At 36.2% G+C, this 17,198-nt stretch overlaps 1 protein-coding gene across 4 annotated transcripts in view; it reads left to right on the forward strand.

Annotated features, from left to right (window-relative positions):
- The window catches only part of DIAPH3 (diaphanous related formin 3), a 472,396-nt gene that overhangs the window by 272,408 nt on the left and 182,790 nt on the right, over positions 1–17,198 (forward strand). For all 4 annotated transcript variants that reach the window (XM_032496900.1, XM_032496901.1, XM_032496902.1 and 1 more), the window contains one exon: positions 7,343–7,472. In XM_032496900.1, the coding sequence (XP_032352791.1) occupies positions 7,343–7,472 (130 nt within the window). The remainder of the gene's footprint in view (positions 1–7,342; positions 7,473–17,198) is intronic.

The raw sequence follows: 17,198 nt of genomic DNA on the forward strand, positions 1-17,198 counted from the left end.
ACCATAGATTTAACATACCAGTAATCACACTCCTGTTTACCCAAAGGAGTAAAAAACCTGCATATAAATGTTTATAACAGCTTTACTTATAGTTGCCAAAATTTGGGAGCAACTTGAGAAGTCCTTTGGTAGGTAAATGGATAAACCAACTGATAACAGTCATACAATAGACTACTAAATCAGTGATAAAAAAGAAAGGATCTCTTAAGCCAAGAAAAGACCTGGAGGAATGCATATTACTAAGTGAGAGAAGTGCATCTGAAAAGGCTACATAGTCTGATTCCCGCCTTTTGGAAAAGAGAAAACTGTAGAGATGGTAGAAAAAGATCAGTGGTTGCTGGGGGTTGTAGGGAAGAAAGAAGAGATGAATAGTTGGAGGACAGGGAATTTTTCAGGGTAGTAAAACTATTCTGTATCACACTGTAATGGTAGATATGTGACATTATGCATTTGTCAAAACTCGTACGACTATAGAACACAGAGTGAACCCTAAAGTAAACTGTGGTTCTTAGTTAATAATAATGTGTTAATACCATCAATATTGATACATAAATTTTAACAAATGTACCACACTAATGCAAAATGTTACTGATGGGGGAATTTGTGTGTGTGGAGGGCAGAGTATATGGGGACTCTATTTTCTGCTTATTTTTTTCTTGAAGCTGAAACTGCTCTAAAAAATAAAGTCTGTTAATTAAGAAAAATAAGACATATAGAACCATTTAATTTACAATTAATGTATTTGATCCATTTATATTAGCTAAAGAACACTGAGCTATTATAAATCTCTCGTGGAATAAGGGGGCAGTATAAATAAACAGACCATTGAACAATATAATAGATAATGCAGTAAGATAAAATTTTACTAAAATACAAAGATGCTTTTCATGTTGAAGTATCTATACTCACTAAAATCCAGAAGAAATATCTTTAAAATATAATCCAGAGAAAGTGTGTCTGTGGGGATATGGTGGGAACCAGTTTATTTCAATTATAGAAGCTAAAGTTATTTAAAGCATTTTCTTGCTTATTTAATGTTTCAGCTGTCATCATTTTAAAATGAAAGCTAAGCAATAAATATAAATTGTTTTTATATGTGAATGCCGTAAGTTTATCTAATATCTGTTTTACCTTATGTGAGTTTATCTCTACCTGTTTTTAAAACCATTATGAAAGTTTTATTAGATGTATTAATAGTTATGGGAGTGATATAGATGATGCTAAGCATCTTATTTATGTTAAGATTTTAGATTTCCATTCATTATGGAGAGATACACAGTATTTTTGAAAAAAATTAATCAGCACAGTGACTTTTTAAAAAAATGTATTTATACATATCAGGAAACAGTGATCATTCTGTAATTGTGGTTGATTTCACTAGTGAATTTGAGTGTGCACGTCGACTTTGAGTTTCATACCTGAGCAAATATGATACATTCTTTGGCAGTTCATTTTCACACATCCATTTTCACATGGATACATTTAACTTACAGTTAGAGTTGTTTCAGACAGACACAAAGCACTTTATTCACAAAGGATTTGAGATGGAATTTAATGTTAGTCAGTATACTTGGTTAAGTCTATTAAAGATAAAGCTTTACAGTTTCATTCAACCATGTTCGTATAATATTTTGTTAGCACTAATCTGTTAGCAATGTGGGAAGACTTCGATTTGAGTGGTGAGATTCAGGTAGCATTTTAATAATTTTACAAATGAAACAATGGAAAGAATGCCATGCTTTCAGAATTAGAAATGACCTCAGGGTAGAGATATCTGTTTTTATTGGGTTTCGAGGCTGGAATGAACAGGTCATAGGACTTCAGTATTGCATTAATAAACAGTCTTCTGTTGTCTTACTATCTTTTTGCCCACTGTGTTTTTGAGAATTTTGTTGCTTTTGATGGATAAAAATATAGATTAAATAAAGATTTGGTAGAGGAACTGCATTTTATAGTGGTTAAGAACTTTGGATTCACACAGATGTGAGTTCACATCTTGGCTCTGCTGGATAGTTGCTGTGATCTGGGGCATGCTACGTGGTGTCTCACATCTCTTTTTTAACCTCTTAATAGTGGGTATAACACCACTTCCTTCCTCTGAGGGGCGTTAAGTGTTTTAAGCAGATTTTATATTTATTTGGCTAGTTCCTGTCTCATAGTAAGTGCCACACAAAGAAGAGTGGCTGCTGTTGTCCTCAGCTTTCATACTAGTCCCAAAATAGGGTCTTCTAGAATGTTCAGGGAGCCATTACAGACCCTCAGAATTTTGTCATTTTTCTTTTGTTGAGCAGTGTCTACAAAATCTAAAGAGTCAGTGCTATCTTGATAATGTAATTAGGATATAGGAATATAATAATGGGGAGCAATTACTAATTTAACAATATTCTTAAAAGTTTTATTATTCAGAGTTTAAAGGGTTGTAGTTCTTTGGATTCAGAAACATCATCAAGAAGATACTTAGTTTTTATTTCAGGAAGTTTCTTCCTTGTGACTAAAACAATGGAATATTCATCCAAATTTGTGCTGAATACCTTAAAAATATTCCAAAACATTGCATTGTAGCTACAAAAGAGTTCTCCTCCAGATTGACAGCTAGGCCATGATTTATTACAGGATCTGCTTTTGACATTATTTTGTCTGGAATGAACAGAGCGGTTGAAGAAACTCCATCCATCTTTTTGTTTATTTGACATCTGTGCTACATTAAATGTACCTTAAAGAAACAATGTATAAATAAGAAATTCTCTTTAACAGTGATGATTACTCATCAGTAAGATAAATCTCTTGACATTGATACAAAAGGAATCCTGTCAAGCAATGTCGGTGAAAATTTAAATAAAACATGTTTTTCAAGCTTAAAAATAAATTTTTGAAGCAGATATTTTAGCCTTACTTTCTTTCCAAGAGTTAGCATTACCAAGTATGCTCACGTTTTTCTTTCTCTTCACCAAAATTAGCACCATCTCCCAAGCTTTCCTGTTCTAGCTCACCCACTGATTATGTATGACATGAATAATTAGTAGAAATAGAATATGCCCTTTTTCGTTATTGACGTTTATCAAAAGTTGAAAAAATATTGAACAAGTAAATAAAGACTTTGATAAATACATTTTGTTGTGCTTTCCTACATTTCCATGTGGTTTTTGGAAGGGCTTTTGTTTGTTTTTAAGTGATTTGGGGAAAGGGAGGAAGGGAATAGAGTAATTGAGGCAGGAAGATACCTTGGCAGCATTGTACAGTTGTTTCTTGAGAATGTTAGGAACTGATTCTTAAGAATCTCTGCCCTGAAACTTAGAGCCAGTGAGTAGTCTGTAAATAGATAATCATGAATTATCAACAAGTGGTCACTATCTGTACTTCTTAACTTCTTATCTTTTATTAGGTATATTTTCAAATTTATTTTTTTGGGAATTTGAATTTTTTTTTTGATTCTCATGATTGTTGAATATAGATTTCTCGAGGGATGGGAGACTTCTACTTTTATTTATTATTTAGTGAATATAGTTTTAAATATTAGACTGTTACCAATAATTTAGTTGCTAATCAGTTGACGTTTTCAGTAGTACAGCCAGATTGACACCTTCTTCCATAAATTAGTGTTTAACTTTATGATTGTCTCTGAATACTTGAATCTGTGTTTGACCTGCATCGTTAACATTTATCAAGTTGGTAGATCCTATAAACTATAGTATGTCCTCCTAGAATTCTAATTCTGAATTCTTATTGCTTCTGAATAAAGCTCAAGATTGATCCAGTTGCATACTGTTGGGTTATAGAGACTTTTTTTAAATAATTGAAGTATAGTTGATTTACAACATTGTGTTAGTTTCTGGTGTATATTGATTCATTTATACATATATATAATTATTTTTCATATTCTTTATTGTTACAGGTTATTATGAGATATCGAATATAGTTCGCTGTGCTAAACAGTAGGACCTTTCTGTTTATTTATTTTATATATGGTAGTCAGTATCTGCAAATCCCAAACTCCTAATTTATCTCTTCACCCGTCTTTCTCCCCGGCCACCATCAGTTTGTTTTCTGTCTGTGAGTCTGTTTCTGTTTTGTAAATAAGTTCATTCGTGCTGTTCTTTTAGATTCCACGTATAAGTGATAACATGTGATATTTGTCCTTCTCTGTCTGACTTACTTCAATTTAGTTTGATGACCTCTAGGTCCTGCCATGTTGCTGCAAATGGCATTATTTCATGAATTATAGAGATTTCTTGGTATATAAATCCTGGCAGTTGCTGACTGTTTAGCGACATCACAAATATACTGGAAAGCCCTTTCTAGACTTTACAAATTATAGTGGTAGATGGTGCTTGTCTTAATCAACATTCCGCACAAGCCACGTGTCTAGTTTCACATGAACAGAGCATGGTAAGGACAGGAGTGGACTGGTGACAGTTTGGGGCTAAGAGTCCCCAGGAGAAACAGTATTCTCCAGTCATTGCTGTAAAGAAGGAGATGGGAGAATGAATAGAAGAGTTCATTATTAGGGTACTTAAAAAAATAGCAAAAACAAAAGAAAAGGACAGTTTTTATGTTAACTCTTGGTTGTAGCAGGAAAAACTATTATGTTTTGTGAAAGTTTGCTCTTTTACTCAATCCATTAAAGATGATAGTGTGAATGAAATCGTAAAGTTGACAGGTAACTTCTTTAAACTGGGTTAACATTCTCAGTGTATGTGAAAGCAGAAACTGACCCAAGCATGCAGCAAAAACTTCTGAACTAAGATTATAACTAGGTTTCATTTTTATTCTGATATTTTTTAAAAAATAGATTTTTTAATGTTTACTAACACTTAAGCCCACTATAATGTCTTATTTAATGTTTTTAGAGTAGGAAGTGAATTTAGAGTTTTCTTTTCCTGTCCAGTTCCATATTCTTATTTCACCTGTGTGAAACTGAGGTCCAGTAACTTGCCCAAGGCTGCATAGCCAAAGACAAATTTGAGTGTTACATTTAGGCAGGTCATTCACACATGTTAGTGGCAATCAGTCTAGCTAGTAATCAGAGTCACTTTTGGAGGTGTACTTTTTCAGAACACTCAGATGAATGTTATGATCTGTGTTGCTTTTAAAAAAACAACAAATAATTGACTGGATTCATGTCAGTCAGTTTTTAAAGTGCCAGGAACCATTCTTTTGGTTTGCACATTGAATACGCCAGTGTTCAATAGCATTTGAACCTATTATATGAGTAATTATGTGAAAGCGAGGCTGTCTAGAGGGTAGCTCTGTGTTTCCAGGGACAAGATAGTTTTTACATTAAGTCGTATGTGTTAATATTTATGTTCGCATAGAACTTCATCTCTCTTCCAGTATTGACTATTAACTGTCATTTGATGTTTTTCTGATAGTGATATAATATTTAGTGATACAGAATTTGAAAAAATATTGCATATGGAGATACACACACACACACACACACACACACACACACACACCCCTATTTTAAACTAGGGAATTTTTAGAAAGGAAGCAAATAAATAGGCTGTCCACAGTTAAATGTCAAGAATTTCTAGCTCTAATTAAATGCTGGTGTGAAAAGTGATTTTCCCTCCTTATATGTGTATCTGCTCTGCATTTGAACTCATTTGTAGGGAACACTACTAGATTATGTAATTGCCCTGTGTTTACATCCAACACCTCTTACTACCATCACTCACAAACCCAAGCTAATGCCTATTCGTTATCTAGGTTGTAGCCTAGTCACCGCTCCCCTCTGCTTCTTTCCTCAGCCATTTCAGGTTAAGATCAGTCCTTCCTGGTCTTCTCTTCAAGCCTCTGTTCTCTTTTCTTTTATTCTGTGTACTTATTTGTGTTTATTTGATCAACTTTTTAGCTTTTGGGGCTGAGTTTGCAAGTGGTGCTCCTAGACCAGTTCACTCCTTTATGTTATAACCATGTAGCAGTTTATCACTCTCAAGTGATGGAAAGTTGATCCTTGGGGAACAAAAATATCTTCCCTATCTTACTGTTTTTATGCGTGAAACACAGATGTGCATTAGTGCATAAATAAATATACAGTATATGTATCATTTTAAAATTTCATAGCTGCAAATGATTAGGGGGGAAATGCCTAAAAAAACTCCTTAGCCAACAATAATTGTGTGTGAGGGGGTAAGTTGAGAACACTGTTCTGTACTTACATAAATCGACATCCTTTTCTGACATCTCCAGTTCAATGTTACTTAAAAGCGTCAAACCCTCTTGTCCAAAAATGAAACAGTTCTCTTTTTTCCCCACTCCACCCAAATCTTTTCCTCATCCTTTCTGTCCAGTTTCAGTAAGTGACATCACATGAGTTTCTCTGCCCTTTCTGCCCTATCACCTCACCCCGAGGCATTGCCTCAGCTCAGGCTGCCCTCTTTCCCTGCCTGGATTATAACTACAGCTTTTCAAGTTATTCTCTCTGCTTCTGTTCTTACCCTTGCTCTAACTTTTATCCACACTGCACGAGAGGGAGCTTCTAAAATATACGTCTGATTATCTCTTATCCAGTTTAGAAACTGTGGGTTCTTAGGGATCTGAATCCTATCTCCATAGCACGCCCTGCCTTTCCCTTAATTTTCTGGTCTTTTCCTTTCTTCTCAGATTTCGTTCTATTCTCCCTACTTGCCCTCACCAACAACAAGCTTTTATTTTGAAGTCACTCAGTAACTTTTATTTTGAAGGCGCTCCTCACAAGTGCCACTTTCTTCCTCATCTGTGGTCTTTTTCAAATGCTGCTTCATCTACCTGTGATACTGTGCCTTTGAGTTCTTTCCTTGCCATCCCCAGCCCCATATGACTCCCTGTCTCCCAGTGTTCAGTTCAGATGTCCTGTCCTCATAAGCTTACTTTGTGATTATTTTTACTATACTGTTTGTCTAGGTTTCCCCCCCCCCCCCCACTAAATGGCTTCTTGAGGAATGATTTACTTTTTTTGTTTCTCCATCTCCTCCAGTATTTAGGAGGCATTCTATAAATATGTGCCAAGTGGAAAAATGAACAAGTGCGCAGGCTTGCTTTAAGAGCTGGTATCATATGGGCTTTTGGGTATCCTGTTTTCCTGGGCATTTCACCATATGTTTTTTTTCCCATGAAACATTGCATACTAGGTTGAATTAAATGTATTCCTTTTTTACAGTAAATATTAATGATTTAGACCAAACAACAGTATATAAAGAGTAGGTTTTTAAGTCTTTAAATGTTTGCTTTTCAGAAATAGAATTAACCGATTTTATAACTCGTTTATTTTTTATCTATAAAAAAGTATTAACATTATTTAAGTAGAGATTATCAAAAATATTTCTGACTCTGTATTTTTTCTCCTTCTCATTCTGCTTAGCTAAAGGACACGAAATCAGCAGATCAGAAAACCACACTGCTTCATTTTCTTGTGGAAATATGTGAAGAAAAACACCCTGATATCCTGAATTTTGTGGATGATTTGGAACATTTAGACAAAGCTAGCAAAGGTTTGTGCTTTTATAGACAACATATCAATGCTCTGGGTCTTCGGTTAGAACTTAAAGACAGAAAATAATGCCTTTTATTTGAACACACTTGCCACTTTGTCACAGTGTTTTCATACTGAATATATCATTTTAAAATTAGAAAGTTGTAGGACATTTATTTTATGAATTGTCATTATTGGAGCTATGGGTTTAATTTATTTGATGAGATAAGAAGGCCCTATATTCAAAAATAGGTAGTTTTGTAATTTAAACCTGGTAAATACCTGCCAGCCCCACCCTCTGCTGTTAAGCCTCCTCCCCTGTGGCCTGTGCAGTGCTCCCTGGATGAGTGTCAGTCACAAGTACCTGAGACTGTTACACATCTGAGCCACGCACCTGTAATCAGTGTCCCCTTTGGTCTGAGTTCTAAATCTCTGTGCACCTATCTTACAAGTGTAGTCTGCTTTTCTTTATCCCAGTAGGCTCTCAACTGCTTGAGATTCCAATCACTCCTTCCTCATGCCCCAGTTTTTAACCTTCTTCTTTAGCCCCTACTGTGGGTGTAGATAACATTATAGAGACAATCAAAGGATAGACCCGAAAATTTATATTTGCTTTTAATATGACATATACAATTTTTTGACCACCTGAAGAATCCAGGTTTCATTTATATAGCACATGAATTCTGTGGAAAAAAGCTTCACTTGCCTCCAAACAACTAATTTATGAATACACATTTGTATGAATATATACAAATGTATACATATACATTTTGGAAGACTTCTCATTTGGATCAGTAGAGTGAGTACCTGTTTTCTTTTTGTACAGGTCACTGGTTATTAGTAATGTCACATTATTTTTGCTATCTGTTTATGTCCTTCCTAAAATTAAAATTCGTCAGCTTAAAGAATACATTTTTTTCTGTATTCTAGTGAATATTTCTTCTTAAATTAAAAAAAAAATCAGTTTTATCATTTCCTACCCCCTTTAAATTGTTTCTTCAATAAAGTGGGGATTGTAGCACTTTTTTTTTTTTTTTTGTAGACAGGCATGTGATTGATGTGATATTCTTTGACACTTTTTGGGCAAAAGGGCACAAAGGAAAAATCATTAAAATAATTAACTGATACTCAGAATAGCTTTTAAGTGATTAGTTGATTAATTCAATGAAGACAACTTTCTTAAAATGGGATTTCTGAAATTTTGGAATAAAATTTGAGTAAATGGAATGAAAAAGAATTGAAAATGGATGTTCTTGATGAACATTAAGCTTGATAAGAATCAGAGATGAAGTATCAGATGAAGAAGTGCTGCAAAGTGCCTTGAAATATAGAAAACTTTCTTTTTCTGGGGAAAAGATAGTTGAGTAGTTAACAGCTCACATCGACATTAGGTCTTCAGCAAGAATTACGTCAACGCAGGCATTTTCTGATAATAGCAGTTTGCGTTTCTGATCATTTCACCATCCCTCGTACTAATTCTACAGCTGAACAGTAAGCTGGAACATACTTCTCTTTCAGATATGTTTTTTATGATAGAATTTATTTTCTAGCAGTTTTTGCTATAACTTAAAATTTCAAAATGTTACTTACCTATTTTGATTCATTTGATTGAATATAAAATTCTGTGTAAATATTAAAATATTTTGCTTTCGGAAAATATTTAACTTTTATGAGGGCTTGCAGCGTTGTAACCTGATAATGAGATTCTTCTGTTTGCTTTTTCTTTTTTAGTGTTTCTGTGGGGCATTCTGAGGCTTTAGGGGTTTTAGTTTCCATCTGTTACATCGGAGGCACGTGTATGTGTATGGGTCAACAGATACCGTGAATGTGTTTCACAGGGAGCAGCCAGCTTCATATTTGAAGTACAAAAGCCATCACTGGGAGATTTTTTTTTTTTTTACAGTATGGGTGACTGTTGAGCATAATTTCTTTTTATAATTATATTACCCTATTAATGGATGAGATTTTAGAGGAATAAATATAATGTTTGGGATGAAATAAGTCTGTTTGCTTTGGAGAACTTCAGTGCTCTTATATTATAGATCATCATTTGAAAGTTTCCAGATTTGAAATCTCCTCAGTGAGCTATCACATGGATTAAAAATACCTTTGTTTTTGAGACATAACAAATCCTGGCCATTAGGTACGCCTGGATCAGCAGGGGGAACTTTCATTGCAACTAATGAGCTTACCCGTATGACAGTTTTCAAGAATCTACTTCATTAGGGCTGCTTCTTTGCTAAAAGATAATGGCTTCCAGCTTTTCTGTTGTATTTCAGTGAAAAATATTTTGGGTCATTATTGTATTTCTGTATACCATTGTAATATTTCTTTCCTTTATGGACTTCTAAGGATTAAATACATTTTTCCCTTGTCTAAACAGTTGAAATTAATGAACTCTAACCTTTGATGGTTTTATTGATTATTTCACAATAACGTGTTTCATTATTAAATCGGAATGGTATTTATGAATGAATAGAAAATAGGACCAAACTTTGAGGTTTTGGAGTATATTAAAATAATTCCAAGGTAAATTTACAGTATCACATTGTTCAGCCTATGTCTTTTTTTAGGATAATTATAGCTCCTCCATATAATTCCACTCTTCCCTAGGTAGTCATCTCTGAACTGTAGAAATACCACGCTAGTCGAGTCTGTAACTCACTTATTCACGCATTCATTTAACGAGCATGTGTTGTGATTTACTGTGTCAGAAGTTGTGCTCTTGTCTTGCTGCTGGTCCAAGGTGTGGTTTCCATGTGGTTGTGCAGCCCAGGCTCCTCACTCATATCTGGCTTCCGTCCCAGCTGGCTCCCCCTCTTACTCTCAATACACTCTGCTTCCTCCTCCTCTTCTGTGCAGCCTCTTTAACTATTGCCATTGTTTTTAGCCTAATACTGAGTCCTTCTCTTTTTTTCCCTCCCTGTAGCTCCTCCTGAGGTGATCTCTTTCCTCCTCAAGGGCTTAAGTACCATCGTCACATTAATAACTTGGAAATTTGTACCCAGACTGCACACTTGTATGTCCAGCTTACTTGCCATCTCCGGCTACTTCGTGGTGTGTAGATCCCGCAGGCCATAAAGCGCGGCTCTTGATTCCTGCTCCTTTACTGTCTCCTCCCCAAATTTTATTTACTTGAGAAAACCCTCTTTGTCCACTTTCTTCTGATTTCCTTTTTCTCGTTTTTCCTGTCTCTTTATAGCCTTCAGCACCTCAGCCGAGAGCTGTGTGGTAGATTCTATGGGAAGTGGCAGCTGTGGCCCTAAATGTTGCCTGGTTCTCTCCTTTGTCAGGTAACTTAAAGTGAATGTCACCTTCCCTTTGCTGCTTTTTCCTGATGCTTGCTGGGAACCTCACCTAAGTTTCTGTGTATTTGAACCTTTCTTTAAGGATAAATTCTGGGCTTTTCCAGAAGACCTTTGACCACTGTTTAAGAACTACCTCTCTAGATGAGAGTCTGTTCCTGGAAATACTGGGAATGGAACTAGCTTCTGGAGAGAGGGTAGTATTCAGGGTATTATCAAGAGTGGATATGATGACTGCCCATTCTTAACTTTTTTCACTTTTCTCATTTCCACATTTTTAGCTTTCAGGAGCATTCTTTGATGTTTTATATTTGATTTTGTTTGCTGCATTTTATAGACCTCTCTGCTTTTAAGACTATTTGCTTGCTTTTAGCTAGTAGTTCCCTGGTCTGACCCAAGTGTTTGTCTACTCAGGTATATCTCCTGGGTTCCAGTTCCTTGTAACTTTCCAACATTTTATGATAAATGCCTTACTAAATACAAAAGGTTTCTCTTTTATTCGCCTACTGTGAGCACTTAGAAGAGCTAATTTCCAGGTGGCTGCCACCTGGAAACGCACAGTGTTTGAAAATTTCAAATTCATCTACTATAACAAGCAGAAAGCATTTTCAAAATCTTCCATTAACCTGCTTAAGCTATAGACTTCCAAAAATGGCAATTAAAATTTATTAGCAAGTTTGACATGTATTTTGGATATTCAGTGTTAGTTATTAAGTCAGTTGCATTTTATATTTTTAAGTGTGTATTATAAATACATAAAAATATTTATTGTGCAACAGAATTAACACAACTAACATTGTGTTAGTTGGAACCATTATGTCATGGAGACTAAAGCTGAGGCCTCATAATTTTGCTAGATAAATAATTCTTTTGGTCTTTCAAATCAGTTGTAAAATATTGGAGTTTTATGAAAGTACACATTAGTATACATTTCTGCCAATAACAATGAAATAATTTGGCAGGATACATTGTTGATAGTAGGGGCATTTATAATAAGATAATTTAGTTAAGACAACCAGGCAATATATTACTTTAATTGAATTGTCAACAAAGAGCACAATGATAAAATCTTTTATGCGCTGAATTCTGTCCCCATATATTGAAGTCCTTCAGACATTGAAGCTTTAACTCCTTACCTCAGAATGTGACTGTATACAGAGATGGGGCCTTTCATTTGGTGATTAAGTTAAGCTGGGGTCCATAAGGTTGGCTCTAATATAATCTGACCTTCATCCTTATAGAGGAAATTTGGACACACAGAGAGACGTCAGGGGTGCACATACATAGAAGACCAGCCACGTGGGAACAGAACAGGAAGGTGGCAATCTGCAAGCCAAGGGGAGAGGCTTCAGAGGAAGCCAGACTCGTCAGCATTTTGGTCTTGACTCTAGAACTGTGCAAAATAACTTCTAAGCTGCCCGATCTGTGACATTTTGTGACGGCAGCCCTAGCAAACTAATATAATCCCTTAAGACATTTTTCTTGCTTAGTTTTTTGGCTTTAGAATAGAGTGACCTATACTGAATGATTTTTTACTTTATCAGATAATTTGAAGAAACAGTCGTAGACCTGCTGTGTTGGACATTCACTAGTGATCAGTTTAGTAATACCAAAGGTTCTTGTACAAACCATGAATTACCACGTTATTTTAAATAATTACAAGTATGCCTCAATTCCTTCTTTGAATAGACATGACTCACTAATTAGTACATGTGTAAGGGAATATCGGGGCATTCTAAATAAATATATTCATGAGCATTCAAATTTAATTTTTAGGGTTAGAGTGATGGCATCTCCTGGATTTTATTTTAGAATACATTCATTTACACAGCACTAAGTGCGCTAAGGTTTTTTTGTCATTTCTTTTACTCACTATGTGCCTTCCTTAATTTCTTTACCGTTTCTCCCTATTTTGCTACTATAATAGTTGTAATTTTCCAATAAGCAGGTAGCTGATAAGACTAGTAACACTCTAAATTATCTGTTGACACTTTTCCAGAAAAGACTTCAGGTATGAACAGATAGATGGTGGTACCTTCTTTCTCCAGTTAGCCTGTGGAAGCAGGGGAAATATTTGATGTCTCCTACTTGAGTAGCACTGATTACATATAGATGGAGAGCGAGAAGCTACATCTGGAAAGCTAGTCTAAAATTCCTGTGTAGTTAGGTCGCAGTGATCTATTTTGACGATCTGTAGCCATCTAATAAGTATACTGAGGAACTGTAAAACAATTTTAATATTACTACAAGCCAAATACAATAAAAATGAATTTATTTAAAAATGCAATTCACATGTAGATTTTCATATACTTAATAAAAGGCTGTATATGTAAAACTTTACATTCAGCAAATTCACACTATTTACGTAAAAAGGTATGAAGAAATATAACTGGGCCATTCACATGGTAATTACAGGATTTAAGAAAAATATTTAAGGTGCACTGGGAGGGCAGCATACTGCTAAAGAGCCACAAGGTCCAAGTTGTTTGATAAACCACATTTTATGTAAATCCTGCCCCTTATTTCCAAGGATCTATGTAGAGTTGGCATCAGAAGTTTAAATTGGAGACTTGCATCTGTGACATTGTATTGCACTGTTTTATGGTACAAATATAAACAATTTTGAAAGGCAGTAGAATAGCATATAGGAAAAACATGGCCAAAATCCCCAGAAGGATTAAGGATTCTGTAGACTGACATTGAGGAACACTAGGCATGGAGGAACTACTTGCAGCTAAAGATTGCTTTTTGAGATACTGAGCTAAGAGCATTTCCTGAATTGGCTGCTGCTTGGGCTGATGGATGACGATGAAGAAGAAAACCACGTCAGGAAGACCTCTATATCTTTTTGGAGGTTAGCAGACTGCGAGTGGCATCAGTACAGCATTAATCTTTTCGAGAAACGAACAGTTTACAGTGTTTGCAGATTTTTTGGCCAGCCACAGAGTTGAAATAGCTATTCGAACAGTTCCATCAGTGTCACCTGTGAGCCATCGCTGACATCAAGTAACAGGGCAGGCTCAACAGTGACGCCAAGGTCTTGGAGCTCTGTTAGACCACTGGCTGAGAAGCAGTATTTACTGCCCTTCAGGTCTGCAACATGAAGTGGGAAATTACAAACTGGTAGATGAAAGAAAATTTCAGAATGAGGGCAATTTCAGAATGAGGGCATTCTGAAGGATGGCTTAACATGACAAATCTGTATGCTGCAAGAAGCCTAAGCGGTGGATGGAGCAAACACAGTTACAGCTGTCTGCAGAACCTCACTGTTCACAAGGTTGACATGAACCAACCGGGTGAACGGTCATGGAGGTGCTCAGATGCTGAAGGTGGAGATGCCACTGCTTCCTAAAACGCGACTGTGTTTATGCAGCTTACAGGATCTTAAGTTAGTAGTTGTATTGTTTCCTAGGGCTGCCATAACCTGTCACCACATACCAGTTTGCTCTGAACAACGTAAATGCATTCTGTAACTGTTTAGAAATTCAGAAATCTGAGATCAAGGTGCTGGTAGGATGGATTCCTTCTGGAGCCTCTCGGCAGGAACCATCCAATGCCTTCCTCTTAGCTGCTAGTGGCTGCCAGCAATCCTTGGTGTTCCTCTGCCTCCGTTTTCATACTGCTTTCCTTGGTGTCTGTATCCTCACCTCTCCTTATAAGGACAACCGTTATTTGATTTAGGTCCCACTCTAAATCCAGGGTGATTTCATCTCAAGAACCTTGACTAATTCTCTCTGCAAAGATCCTGTTTCAAAAGAAGTCACGTTCTGATGTTCTGGGTGGACATGGAATTTGGGAGGACACTGTTCAACCCACTACGGTCATCCTTGTCATCACTTGCATAACTGCATGGAGGCAGCACCGTCATCTCTGACGGATTCATTCATCTTTATGAGACGGTTAAGGGCAACTGCACTGATAGGTATATATATGGAAAGCATTTACTTTATGTTGTGAAATGTTTTGGTGTTTAAGGGTTATTGTTGATGACCCTGTGAAATACCTTTTTCTTCTATCATTGTATGCAAATAATAGTTAAAATTGAAATTCATAATATGCCTCTGAATTTAAGGAATTTTCATTGACAGGCAGTGACAATTACAGTAATTTCAATAAATGATTCTGTGGGTAAAATAAAAATGTGATCTAGATTCTAAAGGCATTATATTACGGGAGAGGATGTTACTACAACCATAGACTCTGAAACTAGTCAACTGGGGTTCAAACCCCAACTGTGCCCATTACTAGAGGTGTAACCTTGAATGAGTTTCTTATCCTAAGACTCAGCTTTCTTATGTATAAAATGAGGATAATAGTATTTAATTTAGAGGTTTGTTGTGAGGAATAAATAGTTTTACATGTGTAAATATAAAGCTTGTATAGCCCCTAGTAAGCACTATGTGAATATTCTCACATTTGTTGTAGTTCTTGTTGATGTTATATTTCAGTGCTTAGTTCTTGTTCCCACACATCTGCCTATGCTATCATTAGTGACACAGGTAAACATGGATCTCTGAATAATACATTGTTATAGAATTTTAATATAGATTCTCAAGAGTTGTTTTGGTTGGTTGAATAGAATAAAAGTCGTCTTGCCTGAAACTTATGCAAGCTTTAGACTACAGGACCAAGGATTCTGTAGATTTAGGTTACTGAAAAACTTTTGCACTTGTCTGAAAATTAGAGAACGCTGTGCATATTGGAAGTGGCACAAATCGTAAATGTACAGCTCAGTGCCTTTTCACCAATTGGACTTAGGAGACTGGGGAATGGAGTTTGGAAAATGGATTCCATTTACCCTTCTGTGCTTCAGCCTAAGACACTCTATTTTTATTTTCTATTTCATATTTTGAGCTTTGATACAAGATTTCTTTTGAAAAAGGGTTTCTACTACTAAACAACCTTTGAAAACAACTAGTCTCCAGCAACTCGTCAACAACTGACAGTTATTTTATTTTCTAGAGGTGTTTGCTTGGTAGGCAAAATCAAATTTACCAGCCCAGAATTATTAAGGAATGTGACGTGGAAATACGAACCAACACTGACGATAAATAATAGAAGTGATAGAAACATCTAAAAAGATGTTTGCTCACCTTTATAGGAAAACCTGAAGAAAATGTCTTCTTGGATAATCTTCCCCTCTCCCCTCAGAAGTATAGATTTAAAATTGATCAGTCAGGAGCCCCTTGTGTCATGTAAATATGTCTGTCAGCATGATGACAGCTTTTCAGCAGCTGTCTGTCAAACTACATATTTTATGGAAAAAAGAACTAGTATTCATTTATAGTTTTTGATATGTTTTGACCTTGTAAGAACCCTTTCCACAAAGATTATTAAGCTCTGTCTGCAAAGCAGACACTTATCCTAGGCACTTGAATTAATAAGGGTTAGACTAACTTTAAGTGGCAGAGAAAAATAACAATGACTTATATGAGATCCATTTATTCATTATTTCATGAGTTGTTTTCGAATGTCTTTTGTGTCTTGAGCACCATTTGAGGTGCAGGATAGAGGAATTGAACATAAGAAGAAGTTTCTGCTCTCTTGAAGTTTACATTTTGGGTGGTGGATACAGAAGATAAACCAAAGAAAGAAGTCAATGTAGATCATGTCAGGTGGTTAGCTCTGGGATTCTAAGCCAGGGTGTTTTGTCTGAATTTTTTGTTTGTTTGTCTTTTTGGAATGTTAGGTTAAGAGGTCAGGGAAGGCTCCACAGAGAAGAGAAGGTGGCCTTTGCGTGAAAACCTGACCAATGTGTGAGGAGGCAAGACGAGACACATGAGAGAAGCCCTCCAGGCAGAGGGAAGAGCAGGTGCAGAAGCCCTAGATGTAGGCATGAGACTGGGTGGCGGGGGTTGGGGCGGGCTGCATAGTAGAGATGCGGTCAGAGAGGTAACAGATTCTACATTGTTAGCTATTGTAAGGATTTTGACTTTGCTCTGAGATGGGAAGTTATTGGAAGGCTTTTGAGCAGAAGAGTGATATCTGACTTGCATTTTCAGAAGATTGCTTTGGCTGCTGTGTTGTGGGGGAAATGTATAGGACCAACGGCAGAAGCAGTGAAACCACTTGGATGCTGTGATAATAATCTGGGAGAGACAGAATGTTGGCTGGGACCAGGAGAAGGTAGCAAGGGACGTGAGAAGGACTTAGGTAATGCGTCTGCTTGAAGGTAGAACCAACAGGACTTATTCTGTGATTAGGTGTCTGGGATACAAGAGAAAGAACATAGTCATGCCACCAATCATGTACTGAGATGTCGGAGCAGATTCCAGGAGGGAGATGAGTTCCAATTTGAAAATGTAAGTTTAAGATGCCTATTAAACATCAAGTAAAGATTCAGCAGGCAGTTGGAGTTCAGGGAAAAGATATGAGCAGGACAAAAATTTGTAATTTTTCAAGTTCAGAGATAGGCAGCCCAGGACTTGCTAGATGCGTGG

This window comes from Camelus ferus, chromosome 14 (genome assembly GCF_009834535.1).
Source record: "Camelus ferus isolate YT-003-E chromosome 14, BCGSAC_Cfer_1.0, whole genome shotgun sequence".
Lineage (NCBI taxonomy): Eukaryota > Metazoa > Chordata > Mammalia > Artiodactyla > Camelidae > Camelus > Camelus ferus.